The sequence below is a fragment of the Vanessa cardui genome, chromosome 8, assembly GCF_905220365.1.
Source record: "Vanessa cardui chromosome 8, ilVanCard2.1, whole genome shotgun sequence".
Taxonomy (NCBI): domain Eukaryota; kingdom Metazoa; phylum Arthropoda; class Insecta; order Lepidoptera; family Nymphalidae; genus Vanessa; species Vanessa cardui.
The window spans coordinates 3,400,839-3,419,325 of record NC_061130.1 but is presented as its reverse complement, the minus strand read 5'-3'; the positions used below and the strand labels follow the sequence as shown (position 1 = coordinate 3,419,325).

Genomic DNA, 18,487 nt, shown 5'->3' with positions numbered 1-18,487 from the left:
TCAAATCAAAACAATGTTAGATATAAACATACATATACATACATTAAATGTTAGTATACATCTTTTGTTGCAGGAAACAATACAACAATTATGTATTACAACAGAATTTGAAATATGTACCACAAACTGAAAAAATCATTCTGACATCTTTGTATGTGTTGTCTATAGTTGCTCCTGAAAAATAGTATACTTTTCTAATGGTTTCAATAAAGCACCAGAAATGTCTGAACAATCTGAGAATCCTATATTACAACTAATAGCGCCAACTACATTGTTATTCAGTACTTATGTCTTAAAACTAATTCTAATCTAACTCATATGGCAGATGTATACCTAAAAACAGGCACTCAATCTATTGTTACATTTTTGTCTGAAGGCAAAATATGATTGAAGAAAATAAAAACCTGGAATTAATTACATAAGTTATGATAAGAAATGTTTCAAAGGATACCTTCAATAAAGGTTTTAATGATGTGTTTGAATATGGAATAAGTAACTATTGGTAAAAAACTATAATTTATATATAATATTCAACATCATAAGGTACTATTATAATGAATGTCCATCCCAATAAATTCTCACACAAGACATCAATATCAGTCATAATCCAGTGCATTTCATACACATTTGTATAATTACAATGTTGATTGCTTTTAGAGTATTTTTAATAAATGCCAATAAAATTAAAATCTATAATGATTAGTTTAAAATTAAACATTTCAAGCCTTGTATTTTCAATATCACCAATATGAGAGAGCAAAATATTTGAGTATTATAAAACTAAATGCAACAGAATATAACTCCTCAAACTAGTCACATATTGTATCGACTATTTTTAATAACTTGGTATATATACTAACGGTACAAGTAATTGCTAGAAACTAATTTTGAATATGATATATATACTGGACTGTTCAAAAACAAGGAATGTTTTAATTTAATCAGGCAGTGAGAGGAGTCAGGCATGCAGCACATCAATGATGCAAGCAGTCGGGAGTTGAGTTGCCTTCTTTTAATCTTCTTAACACTAAATCTTAACACAGCTAATATTGTAGATTTCGCACAAAATGTAAATTCATTGTATCACAAACTATAGGTATATATAATCTATGCTTCTCTATATGCATATATAATATGTAATATAATTGAGTATCTAAACATTAGGATATGGCAACTTAACAACAACTTATTGTCTAGTGGAATATTATCAACTAGTGTCGAGTGAAGAGCTTAATTTCTAGAACATAGTAAGCTCAAAATATGGAGCTTTGTGACAAGAGCTCATTATATAAGCAATATTTTCATTTTTTATTTTGCACTGGGTGCTAAAAGTTCAGTAAATGATAAAATTTGTAACAAATAAGTTTTCTGGTGACTCGGCAAGATACATATTATATACTATTTAACACAACAATGGTATACAATATATCCAATTTACTATGAACTACAAAATACAATATTATTCAGTGGTGATGGTATAAGTAGCCGTTCATTTCTTTCTGATCAGGTTTAGCTGACCTAAATAATTGTTTTATATAAAAAGAATTTTATGCTAACAGCATTCAATACTTTACAAGAAATCACAAAAGCCTGTAACATTAAACAATTAAATTACATAAAATATTCTTTAAACTACTGGCGGACGGTTTCCTTAACTGATGTGTTACATTATTGTACAGAAGCAGCAACCCTCGATATGTGTAGACTATGTTCTCATTATCATTGTAATCTAATAAGACTTTTTCTAATATATATAAATATGGAACTGCCAGAACTTTCATGGTATCCAATAAGAATGATATGGGCCAAAGTTAATTTGTTACGGCTGATATGATCAGTGCCAACAGTGGTGCTACGTTTGTAACCAGTGGAACATAAGACTGTGCACTGTGGGGTAGTCTAGCTCCATGTTAGGAGAACTAAGGAACTCTTTTAAATTAAGGGATATATTTCCTGAGAGTGCTGCCTCTTTTAATTCGGCTGCACTGTGCGCCGAATTATCATCAGATGCGCAGTCGGATGAGACGGGTTCCCGCCATTTGTCATCGTAGGTGAAATTACACAGCGTTGGAGGTTCGTCACCGTCGCTGAATTCCTCGTCAATGGATACACCTCGGGACTTACTGCGCGCAGGCTCGTTGTCCGCGTTGTCGCGGACACCTTCGTGTTGTCGCCTAGCGTTCTTGAGAGCACGATATCTTCGTGATCTTTCACGTTGTAACCTACGTTTTCGTTCATCTGCTCGTTCCAGCTCCTCGGGCGTTTTCTTTGTTGCATTTTTGCCAAAAAAATACCTCATAAAAGACTCATCACAGTTTCGTTTTGACAGATAACTGGCCATTAACTTATAATAGTATTGATTATCCATTTCACTCTCTTTAATAAAACCGAATCTAAATAAAAATACGAAAAATATATAAGGATATTCTGGAAATTGCGAAATAAAAATAATGAGAACGAGACTGTCGCCTGTGTGACGTCATTGACATTTCAAGTTTTAACGTGCTGTCAAAGTGTCAATGATTCGATGTTTAGTCGATCGAGTCTCGAGAAATAAATTACTCTTGTCTATGAATTGAGAGACAAATTTTATTTTTAATTATATTTTCTTCAGAAAAATATATTATTATTTTGCAATATTTCTTTTCAAATCTTATGAATTCCTCACTCTTTTACACAAGATGAACATAAGAACATATCACACAAAAGTAAGTATCGTTACTTCAGACTTCTTTCTTTGTCTTTCTTAGGCTCAAACTAAGTCCCGTGAAAATTGCCATACAATGAAACACATACAGTGAATAAATCTATATACACAAATTTAGCTCTATTATAAATGTGAAAGTATCTCTGTGTGTGACCCTTTATGACTATCACTTTTACTTGGTGGTAGGGCTTTTTGCAAGGCCGCCTACCATCCAGTAATCAGATATTGTACCGCCAAACAACAGTACTTGGTATATTTGTGTTCCGGTTTGATGGGTGAGTGAGCCCGTGTGTGTGTAACTACAGGCACAAGAGACTTAACATATTAGTTCCCAAGGTTGGTAGCTCATTGGCGATGAAAAGAATGGTTAATGTTTCTTATAGCACCATTGTCTACAGGCGGTGGTAATCACTTACCATCAGGTGGCCCATATGCCCGTCTGCCAACTATTAGCATAAAAAAATCACTGAACCTAAATTGAATTTTAGGGAAATGATATTTTTTCACTACAATGTTGCATACATGTATGCAACGATATTTTATATTAAATTACATGTATAAGTATATGTATTAAGTATTACGTATAATTTATTAATTAAGACTAAGAGTAACTAAAAATGTTTTTATTAAAAGCTATAATTTAGTTGCGTTTAAAATAGTTACGGTTAAGAAAATGAAACAGATTTTCTGTAAAAAAAAAATCGATTTATTACTATGTACTTGATTTGTTAGAAAACTGGTATATCAGTTCTTTTGACTGCAGAGAGTCCATCATCCCAAGTGAGTAGAGCGCTGAAGGAAAGATAAAGCGCCACAGCTGACAGCATGTGCCACAAATCGTGGGAATCGTAGAATTGCATCACCTGAATCAGAAAAAGAAAGATAGAAATCGCTACTTAGCGATAAGACCGCCTTTTTGTACATTTTAATTAATATTTTTGTTCCATGTAAAGTTTATTGTTTGTGGTGTACAATAAAGTATATTCTATCTATCACCTGAACAAAAGTCATAGTACATAAAAATATTTAATTTGATAATATCAAAGATGAGGCTGAAAATGAGAACACGACGTATTTTTATATACATTTGATACGTTAATAATGTCTATCATAAAATTATACTCCGATTTTAAGTAGTATTGTTTTGCTAATGGGTTCAATATAGAAACAAGCCTTATTTGATACGTCAAAATTCTTTGGGTATGATTTTCATATAAAGGGAGCTATTGATGCAAATTAATTAGGTAGTAAATTCATTATGTTTTTTTTTATGAAATTTAGTCCAAAACTTACTATTTAAATTATGATACTCTAAAATAATAGTATATATTACACTATATACTATTATTTTAGAGTCTTAACTTAATGTAACGCTCTATAATAATGCCAACATGAAAAAAATAGTAGTATAGCATAACTCATGTGTTTTTTAAAAGCATGCGATATTAGTCTTTTGTAAATTTGTATACATAATCTCATTTCTATTTAATTTATATACATCTGAGTTATTAGTGCTACTGACCATGCACTCGTGGTTGCGATGGCGGGAAAGTGCGGGGGCGGAGGACCAGTCGCTGGAGCCCGACAGGAAGAAGTAAAGTGCGGGCGCCCACGTCGCCGCCGCCGCCGCCAGAAGCGCCCACGCGTACCAGCGCAGCCGCTCGCCGTGCACTAATTTCATGGCCAGGTAGAACACCATGTACATGAGCGCGTTGCCCAGCAGTACTTGCAACATGTGGCCGGCGAAGTCGCTGCCCTGCTTCATGAGTCTGCGATTATGGGAATTGATAGCGTTACGATAAAGCCAAAGACTCGAATGTTAAAAAAAAAAAATTTAGCCGAAAGTCACGAGTTCGAACGTGAACGACTTATCTCGAGATTGAAGTAAAACCATACATCCCGACGTTTCGAGCACTTTACAGCATTCGTGGTCACGGGTAGACTGTCTACTGTCAAAAATAATTAATCTACGCGATTCAAATCCGTTATAACTAGTTTTATGGGTAATAATCGCGAAAATTTAAGACGACATTATCTCGAGATTTCTCTCTTTCTTTTTCTCCTTCTCTCTTTCTATGAGATGTACCTACTCGTTCAACATAGAGAGCTGTGTATCGGACTAAATTCGTAATTGTTATTAACACAGGGAGTTAAACGTGTTGTGCCTGAAAGACACGTATCTTAGTATTTTAACAGAATCTGCCACTGACCCAAAAATGGCGAGCATCCAATTGAGCGCATTGGCCACCAACAGGAGCACCAAACGCGCGCGGTACAACGGCCGAGAGCCCTTACGTAGTTCACTTGCAGCTTGAGCGAGGCTTTCCTTTTCTGTAAGAGACCGAGATTAACAAATTTCACATTGAATTAAATAATAATTATTAACATAAGAATTAACAACATTAAATGATTTAATAAAAAAACTTATAAAAAGAATAACACCTCGCCTCATTGCCTCCACTGGTGACAGGAGGGCTGGTTCGTTTTTTGCCCAGAGGATCGGAATTGCGATTCAACGGGGAAATGCTGCTAGCATTCTTGCCACTATTCCACGCGGTCAAGATTTATACAGTAACTAGTTTTAGTTCATATTTGTATATATAATTAAATAATGGGTTAAGATGAATCTCATTTTGAACTTGTAGCGAGTATCATATTTAACTGTGCATTTGTAAATGCATAGTTCGATGATTGAAAATAATTAAATTCATTAATTATTTATTTCGTCCTATGTATTAGGACCTTTTCAAGGGTATTGTTATCGAATGGAAATGTGTATAGAAAGTACAGTAGCAATAACAATATAGCGCATTCATATTATTTCTTAATGATGATTAAGGTGTAAGTAAATATTATATTACATTGTTATGTTGTGTAGGATTAGTTGAATTAAATAATGTGTCGTGATATCGTAACCAAGGAAACGATAGATCGATTGTGTGAAAGACGATATGGTTAGAAAGAATGTTACTTGTGAGACGTCTGATAGAGAAGTATGGAAGAAGACATGCTGCGCCGACCCCAAATAAAATTGGGATAAGGGCAGGATAATGAATGATGATCGTTATATCGTGTTGCCTGCTATACTGAACAAATAAATAATAAATAAATAAATATGAGACAACATCACTCATACATACATACATTACTCTGATACCAATGTAAGTAGCTGAAGCACTTGTGTTATGGAAATCAGAAGTAACGACGGTACCACAAACACCCAGACCCAAGACAACATAGAAAACAAATGATAATCTACATTGACTCGGCTGGGAATCGAACCCAGGACCTCAGAGTGGCGCACCCATGAAAACCGGTGTACACACCACTCGACCATGGAGGTCGTCAATAGTTTTCGAAGTATTTCTGTCACATTCGTATTATTAAAAGAAGTACCGAGGCGAAACTGTCCGACGTAGTATATGCGTAGCGAGAGCAGCAGGAAGGTGAACACGTGGACCACTGTGAACACTCCCCAAAACAGCGGCCCGCCGTCCAGCACGCCCCACACAACTGTGGACACACCCTCACACTTAGATCATGATAATAGGCTATTTGACTGGTTTTTAAAATCCATTTTTTATTATTTAGCAGAGGTTAAGGAACCGAGTAAAAGTTGTTTTTTTTTTATTTCTAGTACATACTTGCCGAAAAATATCATATTAAAAATTCCATATTTAAATAACGCGCGAAAACGCTACTTGGATAATATGGCGCTGCAATGGGGTTGGTGACGTCACTTTGCTGTATTTTAATCCGTGGTACATATAGTAAAAAAGCAAGGTTTACAACAAAATGACTTTATCATCGGCCCGGCCAATCAGTCAGTCAGCGTTTTGTGTCACGTGACAAAAAAATTTGACGTTTGAAAAATGCATTTTTATTTATTGATTTTTGAATAAATTAAGTATTATTTTCAAGTTTCGTTACTAAATAACCATTTTTAAACTTATTCGCATTGTCAAATAGCCTATTATATCTAAAACTAAATCAAGATATCAAAAAATAGCAAATATCTGACGATAGATTTATTTTTATTTTTATATGTCATCAAAAATTAGAAATTGGAATTCGATCAGTTAACGGCATTTTGGTTATACCACGGCAGTAGAATGGTTAGTTACCCAGAGCGATGAGCACGGCGAGCACGCCGAAGGTCGCGTGCGCGCGCGCGTTGACGTCGGGATGTCGCGACTGGTAGATCTTCACCATTATCAGCACCGCCAGTACGTACATGAATGCCGTGTCTGCGAATGCCGTCAAAACTTTCTTATATATCGTAACCGTGTGTATTTCACAATATCAATAATATTTTCGAACTTCTTCATCAATTTAATCAAAAATCTAAGTATACTTTATTCAAGTCGGCTTTTCCAAGCATTTTTGAATCATCATTTAACCATAAAGAGAAGCTACCACAGGTTTCGAAAATAGATTCTACCGAGAAGAACTGGCAAGAAATTCATGTTAGTTAAATAAAATTATATACGTCATTGCTTGCTGTAACAATGTAACTAACCGAATTGGAAGTTGAGCCTGTTGGGGCAGACGTGGTAGCTGGCTGAGAGCACGGCCACCACCATCATGCCTGCGCCCAGTGCCGACAGGAGCCCATAGTGCGCGGGTATGCCGTAATCCTGGAGGCGTGCAACATTTTATACACTTGTACGTATATTCATATCGGGGACTTTACTTAAGACTTCGACACTAGTATGTACAGTAGTCAAACAAAATCGGTATTTCGAATGGACAGAGACTTCCTAGCCATCGGTGATCGAACTCACCTGGTGTCGCGGTTGCCGCTTACGGCGCAGTCGTCGTCGGCGCACTTGCAGCATGAACAGCGCGCCCAGCAGCAAGTAGCCCAGGTTGGACAGCACATGGTTGAAGTCGCTCAGCGCGCCCGCTCGGTGCGCACACAGGAAGTTGTAGTAGCAGATGTCCAGTGAGCCCGAAACGTTCAGGATCTAATAGTGACGTGGTTTGATAAAAAATATGAACATATTTTGAATGAAAAAGTAATGTATAAGTACGTCGTATCCGTAAATTGATTCGGATGAGACCCAAAACATACCACATCGAATTTTGTGCAACAACAGCTTGTAAATTTCCACTGCTGGGCTAGTCCTCCTCTCCGTTTGAGGAGAATGTTTGGAACATATTCCACCACGCTGTTCCAATGCGGGTTGGTGGGATACACATGTGGCAGAATTTCTATGAAATTTGTCACATGCAGGTTTCCTCACGATGTTTTCCTTCACCGCTGAGTACAAGATGAATTATAAACACAAATTAAGCACATATATAGTGGTGCTTGCCTGGGTTTGAACCCGCAATCATCGGTTAAGATGCACGCGTTCTAACAACTGGGTCATCTCGACTCCGAATTTTGTGATTCAGTGTGAAATAGATCTTTTTATATACTATTGGTTGTCGGACGAGCATATGGGCCATCTGATGGTAAGTGGTTACCATCTCCCATAGATAATGGCGCTGTAAGAAACATTAACCATATCTTTCATCGGCAATGCGCCACCAACCTTGGGAACTAAGATGTTATTTCCCTTGTGTTTGTACATTATTTAGTATGATTAGTACGCGAGTTCACACTAACGATCTGGAAAGCGATGACGAACTGCACGACGGGCAGCGCGTAGAAGACAGCGACGGTGTAGAGCATGTAGAGGTAGCGGTCGGAGCGCGCGCGCAGCGTGCGGCCGCCGCGCCGCGCCAGCGCTGCCAGCCGCAGCCGCGTCGGCAGCCCGAACGGGCCCTGCGCAGGACTCTCTTCAATATGGCGCCGGGTTTATTATCACGTATTACATGACGTCACTTTTGTGGACAATTCATTTGTAATTTAACGCTCAACTTAAAATTTTGTGTAGAATGGTATTACATGATGTCAACTTTTGGGGACAATTCATTAGTAATTTAACGCTCAACTAAATATTTTGTATGGAATGGTATTACATAACGTCAACTTTTGGGGACAATTCATTAGTAATTTAACGCTCAACTAAAAATTTTGTATTGAATGGTACTACATGACGTCAACTTTTGGGGACTATAAGTAATTTAACGCTATACTACGAATTTTATATGGCACGGGTTACTTATCGATCGATAAAATATATTTTAGAACGTAACTCAATGTTCCACAAATAATTGGAGGACTACCTATAAGAAGATTATTATCTTAATAATGAATCGAGTTTGACTTTTGTTTCCTTACTAGATTTTTTTTCAGTTAGTTATACAGGGTTATTGGTAACTCGACGTATATCCGTTAGGAGGTGATAGGGGTGACTATTTCCAATAATTTTAACCCGTATATGCATAATCCAAAAGTGACCCATTTCTGAGTTACCATGTTTTTTAGCTTTTTTCAAAATTTGTCAAAAATGCAACTTCAAAAATGTATTTAAAAAAGTATCAATTAAATATAAAAACGATTAACCCTGGCTATTTGTCAATATTTAAAAAAAAATATTGGCCCAAATTTGAAAATGTCAGACGGAAAATGAATTTTTTTCAATTATTTTTAGATTTTTTTACCTCAAAAATGCCTCAAAAACTAAAAACATCATAATGCAATGCATTAATAAGCGAATCCGAGAAACTCTCTATAACAGAGCACATGTTCTACAATGAATAATGCAGGATTCTATCCTTACTATTATCCTCACGAAGAAGTCTCTGAAAGGAAAGTTATTTTTTGGAAATTAATTTCATAATGATTTTTTTAGTTTTTAAGGCATTTTTGGGGAAAAAAAATCTAAAAATAATTAGAATTACCAATAACCCTGTATAGATACCTATATCAAGATAGTTGCAAATAATGATTCAGAACAATCTTGATCTTTTATATATAACTGTCCGCGTCGGCGTATACGTGATTTTTAATTAAGAATTGCTGTTTAAATTAAAATTGGTTGTAAAATGTCTATCACATCGGGTCTTTAAAATATCAACGTAATAAAAAGTTGTAAAATTGTCAGATAAGAACGAAATTGATTAGATAAGATTTTATAGTACGCTAAATGACTCTGGGGTAATAATCGGTAAATAGTGCAAATAGTATCACAAAAAGACATAATAACTTTAATAATTGTACACTGTTCTATTTAAGTTGCTTTGAAGAAATAAATCACCGCTCCTTTACTTGCATTTTATATTATCGAACTAAGTACTAAAGGTCATAGTCCATACTTGTATTTCAGTTTCGCCGACTTGCGTATTGGTTGTCCCGTCAGCTTGAACGCCGTCTGTAGTGGTTCGGCGCGCATCTGACGGCGGGGATCCTATGGAGTTGCCGTTATTGGTAGCCTGGCTTGCCCTGGCAGGTGTAGGTGTGTTATGGTTTTCGTTAGCGGAATGCTGGTTAGCGCCGGCAGGTGTCGTGGCGGGCGTGCTGGATGCTGGGATTGGAGGCCGAGCGCTCGTGTCTGAGTCATCGGAGTCGCTGTTGTCACTGCTATCGAACGTTGCATCTGTAACATAGGCATGTCATGGATTACATGATATTGGCGTCATAGCAGATTTGATATGTATATCATCGTAGAACTAACCCGATCCGCGGCGGCGGAGGCGAGCAGGAGTCGTCGCTTCAGATCTGATTTCGGATTGACCGTCGAGGGCTCGCTCAGCCGCTAAAATTAAAAGAAATCGTCAATTATTCAATCTCATTAACACATGATATAGAAACTTAATTCATCTTTGATAATAGTATCATAAAGATCGGCTATATATGGCTATTTTATATATGGGACGGGTAGTACCGCTAGCGTCGACGGCATCCGCCGGCGGAGCAAGTACGGCTTTAGGAAGCACGTACTTAGCGAAGGGCGGCCAGCGCTGCGCCAACACGAGTGCGCCGAATATCACGTAGAACGACAGGAACAGGAACAACGTCACCACTGCCGCCACCGCGTACTGTTCTCGCGTTAATGCCGGCTGTCGAAAAATCGTGGCACAAGTGGTTTATTATGTGTTACTGCCAATTCAGCTAAATAATCATCGATAATAAATTTAACTATTTATTATTCGCTCAGCTTGCTATGGAACGAGTTATGCTTGGCATTTCTCCGAGAGATCGCAAAAATGAGGCGACCCGTCAAAGAACCAAATTAACCGATATAGTCCACCGGATTAGTAAGCTGAAGTGGCAGTGGGCTGGCCATAATTGTAGGAGAACCGATAATTGTTGGGGAAAACATGTTTTAGAGTGGAGACCGCGTCTCGGCAAACGTAAGACGTCTTTAGGCCTGGTGGAGTGACGATTTACGCAAAACGGCTGGCAGGAGCTGGATGCGAGTAGCCGAAGAACGATCATAGTGGCGTGCATTTTGAGAGACCTATGTCTAGCAGTGGACAAATATGGGCTGCTGATGACGATGATGATTACAAATACAAGTAGCTGAAGTCCGACCTGTACGGAGATGGTGAAGGCCTTGTGTCGGGACAGCGAGCGGACGCGCGCGGCGTCGGCGCCGAGCAGCGCGGCCGCCCACAGCCAGTCCATATCCTCGGCCGCCGCCCCGCCGCACGCCTGCTCCGACGGCAGGACCAGCGCCACCACGTAGAACCCGTACGGATACTCGCTTTTCTGCAACCGAGCACCCAAATCTTTATTCATTTTTTGAGGATCTCCAATCGTTGAACTCAAACGCTTTCACTAATCTAAATGAATATTATAAATGTGAATGTAACTTTGTATGTCACTCTGTAGCTCTTTCACGATCAAACCGCTGAACCGAATCTGAGAAAATTTGGTAGGAAGCAAGCTCGAACACCTAGAAAGAACATACGCTTTTTCTGCCTAACACATGACAACCAATACCCTAAAACGCGAACGAAGCCGGAGGCGACTACTAGTAGTAAGTATGTGTGTTCTATATGTCGCTTTTAGCATATATTACACATTGTTGTGTTGAGTTATTTTCTACTCAAATAACGAGCTTCATCTAAACCTTATTAATGAATGTTTTTAAATACTTTTACTTGGTGGTAGGGTTTTGTGCTAGCCCGTCTGGGCAGGTGCCAGCCACTCATCAGATATTCTTCCGCCAAATAACAATACTCAGTATTGTTGTGTTCCGAATGAGTGAGCCAGTGTAACTACAAGCACAAGGGACATAACACCTTCCATTCCCAAGGTTGGTGGTACATTGACGATGTAAGGAATAGTTAATATTTCTTACAGCGTCAATGTCTATGGGCGATGGTGACCACTTACCATCAGGTGGCCTATACGCTCGTCCGTCAACCTATACCATAAAAAAAATGACTTACGGAGAGTTGCACGGCGCCCGAGCGCATCATTGTTAGCCGCAGCCCGGTGGTCGACACGTCCGTCACCGTCTGAGCGATGGGGCACTGGAATATACAAGTATGAATTTAATATTAAACCCTAGAATATTATTGCATTGTAATTAAACTTTGAAGGAATACTTACGGTGTAGTTCTGCACGGAGAGGGTGGCGCATACCTCGCTCTCAGAAGATACTATGAGCCGCACGCTGGTCTGCCCCTCAATGAATTGGTAATGTGTCACGCGTGGAGAAGTCTAGGAACCCAAAAATTTGTATCGTTTATTCCTTTAATTATTTAATTTCTTATTTAACGTCCTTACAGTTTTATCCAAGTTGCTCAAAGAAGTGCCAATGACGCGTTACGTATTCTCAATGTGATAGCGGACAGGGTGGATTTGTTGCAGCCTTACTGAACTTATTATAATTGCTACTTAAAATGTACCCTAAACAACATGCTGTAATACCGAATTGGGACAATGTCCTGAAATGATACGTATACATTTTTGCATTATAAATAAATGAATAAAAAAAAGTTACCTGACTGGCACTGACTGTGACTGCTCGCGCGAAGGGCAGGTCCCAGACGTACGGCTGCGACACGCGCACGCGCACGGAGGTCGGAGCCGCGCATGCCGATGACACGTGCAGCGAAAACGCGCTGCGAGACTGGCCCTCTAAATCATAGGATTTGCGTCAAGACAGACTTTTATTTGTCATGCGAGTAGATGATAATTGAGGAAGATGAACCACAAATTTCGAAAAGATTATAGATATAATTATTATACATGGCAATACATATTTTGTATGTTTCTTTTTTTTTGTCTTTCATGATCCGTTAGCCTGTAAGAGCTATGTACAGTCAGGGTAAGAAAAGGTACGTCACCTTAAGATCTATTTTCGTGTGTTCAGAATGAGCGATGATCTGCTTTACCGATCGAGAATATATGACACTAACAGACATATTTTGAAAATTAAGTAGAAGATATAATATGTAATTTAAATTTGTAATGACTAATTACTACATTAAAAAGATTTCATATTGATATAAAACTAGATGTAGTCCAAAGATGTTACACTGTTTTGCACTAAGTTATCATACTATGTAAGTTTAATTTTATATGTATTACTCAAGTTGGTGCTTTCAAGTTTCAAAAGGTACTAATTGTTAAACTGACGAAGGTTTTCTAACCCTGGCTGTACATGGTAATATTTTATAAGACTGGATGTATATTGTAGAATTAGACAGTTTGTATATCACAATGGCTTACCAAATGAATAAGTATAAATAGAGCACTGTGAACTCACCACAATCTGCGCCGGTAGCTTCTGCGGTGTCGTCGGGACATAGCGTGCGCTCCAGCTCGTATAGTGTGTGCTCGTCCGATTCGTACGGAAGCTGCCATGTCACAGCACCTGAAAGACTCATTCTAGAAATATAACGAAATAACAATTCAATTTTAAATATAATTCTAATATAATACCATATTAATTAAAAAAAAACAAATTGTTGTTAATGGTACGTTCTGATAGTAAGTTCTGAGAAGTAATTGCGGACTAATGAAAGTATTTTTCAATACTTAACTACTTATTCCTACAGAATTATTTGGAGGTGGAGGTAGGAGGTAGGGATTTGTTCAAGCCTATCTGGATTGGTATAATCCACTTATCATAGATTCTAACACCAATCTTAAGAAGTGAAATGTTATTCAGTGCCTGTTGTTACACTGGCTCACTCACCCTTTTAAACCGAAACACAACAATACGTAGTATAATTTAACTTGCTATATATGATGTGTGGGTAGAAGCTATCAGGACGGGTTCGCCCAAATCCTACCACCACCATGTATATATAACTACACTGCCCCACTCAATTCTTCAATTCGGAACTGATGTATTTAACATCGATTATAAAGCCCATTTATTATGTAACTTTAACTTAAAGATTAAAAAGATGACGCATAGTGTACCAGCTCTTTGGCGTGCGGTTACGAGCACGGGATGCGCAGTGTCGGCGCCCACGCTCTGCACCCACACCAGGCTGGGGACTGTTAGCGGCAGCGGCTGCGGCTGCAAAATATTTGTCATATATTATATGTAATATTCTTTGAAATGTCATAAGTATTGCCTCGTCGTCATAATGGTTACTTGGTGCATCTGCCGAGGAGGAGGTATCATGAGCCTAGATGGCGCATTGGTTAGAACGCGTGCATCTTAACCGATGATTACAGGTTCAAACCCAGGCAAGCACCACCGCATATTTTCTTAATTTGTGTTTAATATTTAATATTGTGTTTAATTTTATAATTCATCTCGTGCTCGGCCGTGAAGGAAAATATCGTAAGGAAACCTGCATGTGTTTAATTTCATAGAAATTCTGCCACATTTATTTTTTTACCAACCCGTAATAGAATAGCGTAGTGGAATATTATTCCACTACGCTATTCTATATTCTATTCTAAACATATTATGTTTAGAATCTTCTCCTCAAAGGGAGAGGGTCTCTCTCTCTCTCGACGGTCTCATCGTTCTGTGGCAGAGAACCTGTGTTTTGCGCACATATTTCTGTATTATAATACTTTCTTTTCGTGCCGTTGTAGAAGTAACTGAGATCGGTCAAAATCAAAATAATCGTCATGTTGAATTAAATGTAAAGCTAAAACTGCTTCGGAAAATAGATCCTATCGTTAAGAACCGGCAATAAATAGTGGTTTTCACTCACGCTCGATCTACTCCATAGGTCAGAGGATATAATATCAAAAGTACTTCAAAGTAAACTCACAAAATAAACATAAACAGAGAGTCATTACGATAAATTATAATTTGTTTACAAAAAATCACTAAATACTAATATTTTCGACTACATTAATCCTACTATAATATTATAAATGAGAAAGTTTGTGAAGATTGTATGTATGTCTGTTACTCTTTCACGAAAATACTACTGGCGGGCGGGTCGCTAATTATTATTATATAGATTAGTTTCACCAAAATTTGTCAGTGACATACTGACTTCCCTTATCATTTAATCGAACCAAACCCTTGTATTTATCCCATTCAGATGTAAGCAGATATAATATATCGGTTTTAAAAAGTCCAAATAAAAAGTAAATCTCCTTTGTCTATTCTTAGAAAAAGGTTTTATCAACCGACTTCCAAAAGGAGGAGGTTATCAATTCGTCTGTATTTTTTTTTTTTTTTATGTTTGTTACCTCATAACTTTTCACTGGGTGGACCGATTTTGATAATTTTTTTTTTGTTTGAAAGGTAGTGCTTCCCGTGGGCTCCCATTTTTTTTATTTTTTTTTCCGATGATGGTATCCATGTGAAAACGACATAAGTCTTAAATTTGCATTATGTATATGCGCGACAAATAGGTGAATAACTGAAAATCACGTTAACCAATTTTGATAATTCTTTTTTTATTATAAAATATATACTTCAAGGGTAATTTGGTGAAAGTTTGGTAAGGTTCTGAGCACAGGATCCATGACAAAGTAACGGAACGGAAGGGAACGGAACAATTCTGAGGAGCACGTTAGCGATACTCGGTCGAATCTTTTATTTATAGGTTATTTGGATATTTGAGTCACCTTCCGTAATGTGGTTATGTTTATGTAATTATCATAGTCGAATATTATAATCAACTAGCTACCCACCCCGGCTTCTCACGGGTGCAATACTGATACTAAATATACTACAGAATTTGTTTATATACGACATCACATCGCAAACTTCTAAAATTATCAGTGTTTCTTTACTATATTGTTCATGTATTATATACACAAACCTTTCCCTTGAATCACACTATCTTTTAAAAAAAACCGCATCAAAATCTGTTGCGTAGATTTAAAGATATAGGGACAGAGAAAGCGATTTTGTTTTATACTATGTAGTGATGGAACTCCTATACGGCTCGCAGTTAGGGTGCGATATGGGGCAGAATTTCTTACTATCTTTAATCAAATTTTATGTATGTGATGTGATGTCATATGATGTACGAAATATAGTTGGTCTTTTTCAAAGTTTTTTTGCTGAGTTCGATTACAGCTCTTTCGAGGGATCCTTGTAGTTTACGCCGCGTGACGTATTAAATCCGCATTTTCGAAAGTCTATTTTTGCTTTATTCGCAAGTTTCCTTTGAAATTGTCCTCGAAGTAGTTTCTGACTCATATAAACGGAACGCTTAATCTATCCATATTAAAAAAAATAGTTAGTCAACATCAGCTTCACTTAAAATCAAAAAATAAATAAAATTTTAACAAAACGAAAAACCGACTTCAAACAAAACACTATTTTAAAACAAATGAATATGCACGAAAAAGTAATAAAAATAATTGCGTATTCAACATATTTTTAGAGTCTTCCTAAGTTAAATGAAATGAAAAATATTAGACTACTTAAAAGTCGATTAACGATTATATCATGTAGTTATAATTATTGTTATATTTGGAGTCGGTGTCAGCCAATAAAACCCTACAGTATATCTATCAAAAAACAATACGAGAATACTTTAACAAATATGTTTTTTACAAATTACCTTTTACACAATAATATACTGGATCAATCAAGGGGCTCGTATCGCTTCTTTCTTTTGATTGTTGGGGCAAGGGCACCGTGGCTGACACCGGCTCCAAATATACCAATAACTCTAACTACATGATATAATCGTTAATCGACTTTTAAGTAGTTGAAGTCGGTTTTTCTTTTTGTTAAAATTTTATTTATGTAAGTTACATTTTTAACTTTGCCGTGTCGTAAATTCAAATCGTTTATAAAAAATACATTGGTAAAAAAGGGGTTTTATTCGATACAAGATTTTGTAAATGATAAAAAGGCTTGGAATTAATACCTGTTGACTTCCAGGCAGGATATATTAATTTAAATAATTGTATTCGCTAATATGACTGTACTTTTTTAGATGTTAAAAAGAGTAACTACTGAGTTTCTAGCCGGTTCTTCTCGGTAGAATCTACTTTCCGAACCGGTGGTAGCTTCACTTAATTGTTAAATGACGATTCAAAAGTGCTTGTAAAAGCCTACTTGAATAAAGTTTATTTTGATTTTGTTACCTTATTAAAAAAAAAAAACTAATAAAATGACTTACCGGCGTAAATTCCAGTATGTATTCAATAGAGTTATTGATAGGCAGCGTGTGTATTTCATTGTAGGTTAATCTGTAGTGACATAGAAGCACTGTTTATAAATCGGTACACAAAGTTAACGATGACGAATGATAATAATCTTTGTATTACACTATTAATCGTTAGCACATGGCAATACCATGATCGCGTGTATACATTTTAGATTTGAATGTAATTACATACATTAAAATGAGAAAATCACGACACATTCTGATGAATTTTGTTTGTAAATGACTTTAAGCAACAAATCGAATTATATTAAACAACAGACATTATAAAAGCTCTTAATAGTAATGTTATCTCTACAACGAGATTTATTCATTTATCTATAAACAATTAAATTGAATTATTTTAATGTGATTAATTTTACAAGCGTACGCAAATTCGGCGAATCCTTGACCCGCGAAACAGATAGTAAATCACTGGAATGACCGCGAACTAACATTATCAATCAAACGTTTGAACAATTAACATGACCATATGAGGGGAGGGCGTATTTTGTTCATAAACCATTTGAAAATATAAATGAAAGTGCATATAAAACGCTACACGAAAATGAAATGCTTTCGTGATATATGTTACTCAAAATGTATCAGGTAAGTTGTGTGAATGCAAAACTCACTGCAATTGCAAGACCGTCACTGTCGTCTGGTCTGCGCACACGCAGCCGACCAGTAACAACACTAAACACGCACTGTATACGAACATCACTATCCTTTAAAACAGCTATTTAATGTTTATGCACGTGGTCTGTGTATATTAACTTCACATAATGAGTTTAATACTGTTATCGGTAAAATTATTAGGAAATAGTTACGCAATTATCGGTTTTGTTTAAATTTTAGTTAATGAAGACTATAGGAGCGACATATTTCGTAAATGAACACAATTGTCGAGCGTTAAAGCGCGCTGCGATACTGCGAATTACTTTTAGTTAAAACGAACTTATATTTATGTATAAATAACTAAAAATCTAAATCTTTATAAAACATATTCCGTGTGAACGAAACAGGCGTGCCCCTGCTATTGTTGTTACAGCGCGTTTCATTTTCTCGTAAGGCTTATCTACAGATATCGGCTATCTGCCCCAAATCACTATTATCGATCCACAAACATTAATCATCATTTTATATATACATATGACACATTCGTACAGACACGGCATACATAGTATTTTAGACGTTTGATGCTGAGGACGTTGTTTTATTACGAGTACTATGTAATCGTTTCATGTCAGCGTCCGAACTCGGCGATACGGCAGTGGGTCAGTTGAAACTCCGACAACGCCCGCTCGCTGATAACCTTTCATAAGCATGATCTGACAAACA

At 36.9% G+C, this 18,487-nt stretch overlaps 2 protein-coding genes across 2 annotated transcripts; both read right to left on the bottom strand.

Moving 5' to 3' along the window:
- Positions 1-1,311: 1,311 nt before the first annotated feature.
- Positions 1,312-2,508, bottom strand: LOC124531917. The gene has a single exon (XM_047106487.1). The coding sequence runs from the start codon at positions 2,366-2,368 to the stop codon at positions 1,853-1,855; it is 516 nt and encodes a 171-aa protein (XP_046962443.1). The 5' UTR covers positions 2,369-2,508; the 3' UTR covers positions 1,312-1,852.
- Positions 2,509-3,390: 882 nt separating this feature from the next.
- Positions 3,391-18,379, bottom strand: LOC124531790 (SID1 transmembrane family member 1-like). Its single transcript, XM_047106317.1, has 19 exons — positions 17,782-18,379; positions 17,123-17,192; positions 13,986-14,085; positions 13,324-13,431; positions 12,556-12,692; positions 12,162-12,272; positions 11,999-12,082; positions 11,136-11,312; positions 10,486-10,660; positions 10,276-10,356; positions 9,917-10,197; positions 8,322-8,480; positions 7,492-7,674; positions 7,227-7,344; positions 6,832-6,954; positions 6,104-6,220; positions 4,918-5,038; positions 4,230-4,476; positions 3,391-3,570 (listed from the first exon to the last, which is right to left on the bottom strand). Exons 1-19 carry the CDS (start codon positions 17,865-17,867, stop codon positions 3,436-3,438), a joined length of 2,613 nt encoding a protein of 870 aa, XP_046962273.1. The 5' UTR covers positions 17,868-18,379; the 3' UTR covers positions 3,391-3,435.
- Between the last annotated feature and the right edge of the window lie 108 nt (positions 18,380-18,487).